At 50.1% G+C, this 3,279-nt stretch overlaps 1 protein-coding gene across 1 annotated transcript in view; it reads right to left on the bottom strand.

Annotated features, from left to right (window-relative positions):
- The window catches only part of LOC106805916 (dynein heavy chain 12, axonemal-like), an 85,289-nt gene that overhangs the window by 38,339 nt on the left and 43,671 nt on the right, over positions 1-3,279 (bottom strand). The window contains 6 exon segments of the mRNA XM_014807687.1: positions 229-236; positions 383-514; positions 777-938; positions 1,557-1,683; positions 2,564-2,697; positions 2,982-3,170. Of these exon segments, the coding sequence (XP_014663173.1) occupies positions 229-236; positions 383-514; positions 777-938; positions 1,557-1,683; positions 2,564-2,697; positions 2,982-3,170 (752 nt within the window).

Here is a 3,279-nt window from a genome sequence, read left to right as displayed (position 1 = left end):
CCGCGGAAAATTCTCATGCCTGGAGAAGACAGGTGAGCGGCGTGGGGGTGCATGAGCACGCATGCCGAGTGCGTCAGACAGAAATAAGGGAATGGTGGGTTCAGAGATAAAGAAACCTGCCGAGGGCTTCACACAGAAATATGGATAATGATGGGTTTGAAAATAAAAACGTACACCGATTGCTTCGCAAGTGAAATTATGGATTGATATGTTTAGAGATGAACACACAACGCATACTGAGTGAATAAAAAGTAATCAGATATCAAAGAGACTCATGTGGTAAACGCAGTCACTAGTAATAAGAAATACTACAGACTTCACCCACAACAAACAGCATGTAAGCAGGTTGATGAATGGAGAGCCGGATAATTATTGCACGTACCTTGAGTGTGTTTAGGGCGGACAGCGCAGCTTCCAGAGCAGGAATGGCTTCAGCTAGTTCACTCTCGCACTCATCCTTCAACGCCTGCGACTCTGCTGCCTGCTCGTTAGCCACAGCCTCATCTTTTCTCACCTGTCCACAGCAAGCAAGAGCTCAGTGGGAACAGACAGGATGCTGACGGTGATTGAAGAATTTATGAAAGTGTATTATATTCTTTTGTGTGAACGCCAGGAAATACACGATTTCAATATCGACAATGTGAAGGCCTATAGCTGCATACAACCTCTTCTAACAATTAGAAGAATTCTGTGTATATCTTCCACGAGCAGAGAGAGAGAGAGAGAGAGAGAGAGAGAGATCTGCACTTGATGATGTACAAGCCTATAGCCCTCACCAATTCGCTGGTCTTCTCCACCTCAACGGATTCCTTCTCTATGATGACCATCATTTTCTCGTTCTCGCCCGAAGCTATGACGAGCTGCGGCTGTAGCAGTTCCAACTCCGCCTGCATCTCAGCTACCTGGGACGAGGCGAACGCCAGCTTCTCCAAACCGACCTGTCGGTGAGGAGAACGTACGAGTCATCACCGAGTACACTCAGATCATGTAGCATGCTTCCGGAATCTTGTTTTTCTTTCTTAGTTTCTCTCCAGTTTGTCTCTCATTCTTGTAGTATGTATCAGACTCGACAGCAACAATGTTGTATGCATTCCTACCACACGAACACACTCTCGTAGCATGCTTCTCTACGTCTCGCTGTCATCAACAATGGAACATTCCCCTCCAACATAACTTCGCAGCAACAGCAGCACATTACGCGACACTTTCGACAGCATTCTGCCTCCTGCCCCGTGTCTCCCGACTGGGGCTGCCCGACTGGGGCTGCCCGACTGGGGCTGCCCGACTGGGGCTCTCCGACTGGGGCTCCCTGACTGGGGTTACTCGACTGGGACTACTCGACTGGGGCTCCTCGACTGGGGCTACTCGACTGGGGCTCCCTGACTGGAACTACTCGACTGGGGCTACTCGACTGGGGCTACCCGACTGGGGCTCCCCGACTGGGGCTCCCTGACTGGGACTGCCCGACTGGGGCTACTCGACTGGGGCTCCCCGACTCACTGGGTCTCCTTAACTGACAGTGTGCGGCAGCACGAGCAAAGACATCGCGAGCTCACCTCGTAGCGACGTTTCGCCTTCATGATCTCCAGCTGCTTCCTGCCCAGCAGCGTCTTGAACGACTCGATCAGCTCGAGGTAGGACGTCGGCGTCACGTAGTTGTGACGGCCCAGCTTCGCGAGAAACCTGTAGTAACCGTGGCGACCATCAGCATCTTCTCGCACGACCTCGGCGACACGATTAAAAAAAAACTCGCTTTGTGAGTTAATCGCTGGCGGTAGCGAGGAAAACGTGTGGATGCTGTCGCAGCCCTCCGCTGCAGCAGAGTGGACCGAAATGTCGCCAGTTAATGGCGATTATACGTATATGCGTGCGTGTAGAAATCCGGTCTGCTACTCAACCCTCGCACGCCATTCAGTCTTCACCGTCACAGACACAAGCAGCACGAGGGCACATTCATCCCCGCCGCTGCAAACATCTGTAACAAGCTCGACAACAAAGCAGTAAACCTGCCTTTGCAGAATTAACCTAGTGTGTTCTTCTAAGAAACGGTGAATTGGACCTTGAGCAACCACCGACAATCAATACCCAGGGCCATAATAAAAATATTGTTTGTTTGCCCTTACTCGACCGACTCGCCAAAAAGAGGCCGACTCAAAATTTTTTATTGATATTTCCCATTCTTTTTTTTGTTTACAAATTATATCACTGTACATTATATAAATCTGCAGGTAATACATTATATCAAGAGCGTATTAAGAAGTGTATTACCTTCTTAATACGCTCTTGATTATATGTACCAAGCAAAACAAACATTCAACATAAAAGGTATCTCCACACAAGCACACCCGAGCATGTAGACACCATGCTAAATTTGTAAAAAAAAAAGAATCCTACCTATACCTACCCAAACTTTTCAGCCTGGGTCGGGTGAGGGCAAACATATATTTTTTTAAATTGTGGCCCAGGGCAAAAGTTGCTATATCATATGCTTGGTGGTTCTCGACACAAACTGAGTGCTTCACGAAAGTGAATCGTGTGTGCATCGTCGTCACTGCGGTCTCACCTCTCGGACAGCTCCCTGCCGCTCATGTGGAAGTACTTGCATATCTCGACGGCGGCGTGCTTCTCAGCTTCAGCCATGTCGACAGCCTCCAGGTACTTGATGGCCACCCGCTCCAGCGCATCTTCCGGCCAAGCCTAAAGGACACAATAAAATATTAATGGCTCTGCACGGCGCGAAAGTATCTATTGCTGCTATAGCGACCTGGCCTTTATCGTACCGAAGATTCCGTCAGAGACTCAGAGGTGTCAGCGTATTACGCTAAACCGAATGAATCCGATGATGGTCACTGCCAGTTGTTTTTACGTCCTTGGCAGACCTTTTAAAGTTGCAGTTACTGGCGAAAGGGTCAGGCATTTTACGGGGTTGTCTCAGTCACGAGGGGTTTAAGGTCCTCGATGTTGAGAGGAAAACTCATTACCTGTTGTCATTAGCAGTTGATGAGCGAGGGGAACTGGCGCAGACGGTTGCGGAACGTCTCTCCGATGGGGCTGAACGCGATGACGACATGAAGGTTCTGTCGGCAGTGGTTTACGAAGAACGCGTAGAGAGCCATCGGACTCAGCTCGGCGTTCTTGCCCGCCTCTAGAAGCGCGAGCGGCCGCACGCCCTGCGGGAGAAACCAGAGTGATCGACAGGTTAGCGATGCGGCTAGCGTCCGCGAAGAAACCCGATCCCGCATACGGTGAAAGCCATGGCTAGCGTCCGTGCCTGATCTC

This window comes from Priapulus caudatus, unplaced genomic scaffold (genome assembly GCF_000485595.1).
Source record: "Priapulus caudatus unplaced genomic scaffold, Priapulus_caudatus-5.0.1 Scaffold133, whole genome shotgun sequence".
In the NCBI taxonomy this organism is placed as follows: domain Eukaryota; kingdom Metazoa; phylum Priapulida; class Priapulimorpha; order Priapulimorphida; family Priapulidae; genus Priapulus; species Priapulus caudatus.
Note: the sequence above shows the minus strand (reverse complement) of the source record. Positions and strands in the feature narration are given on the sequence as shown.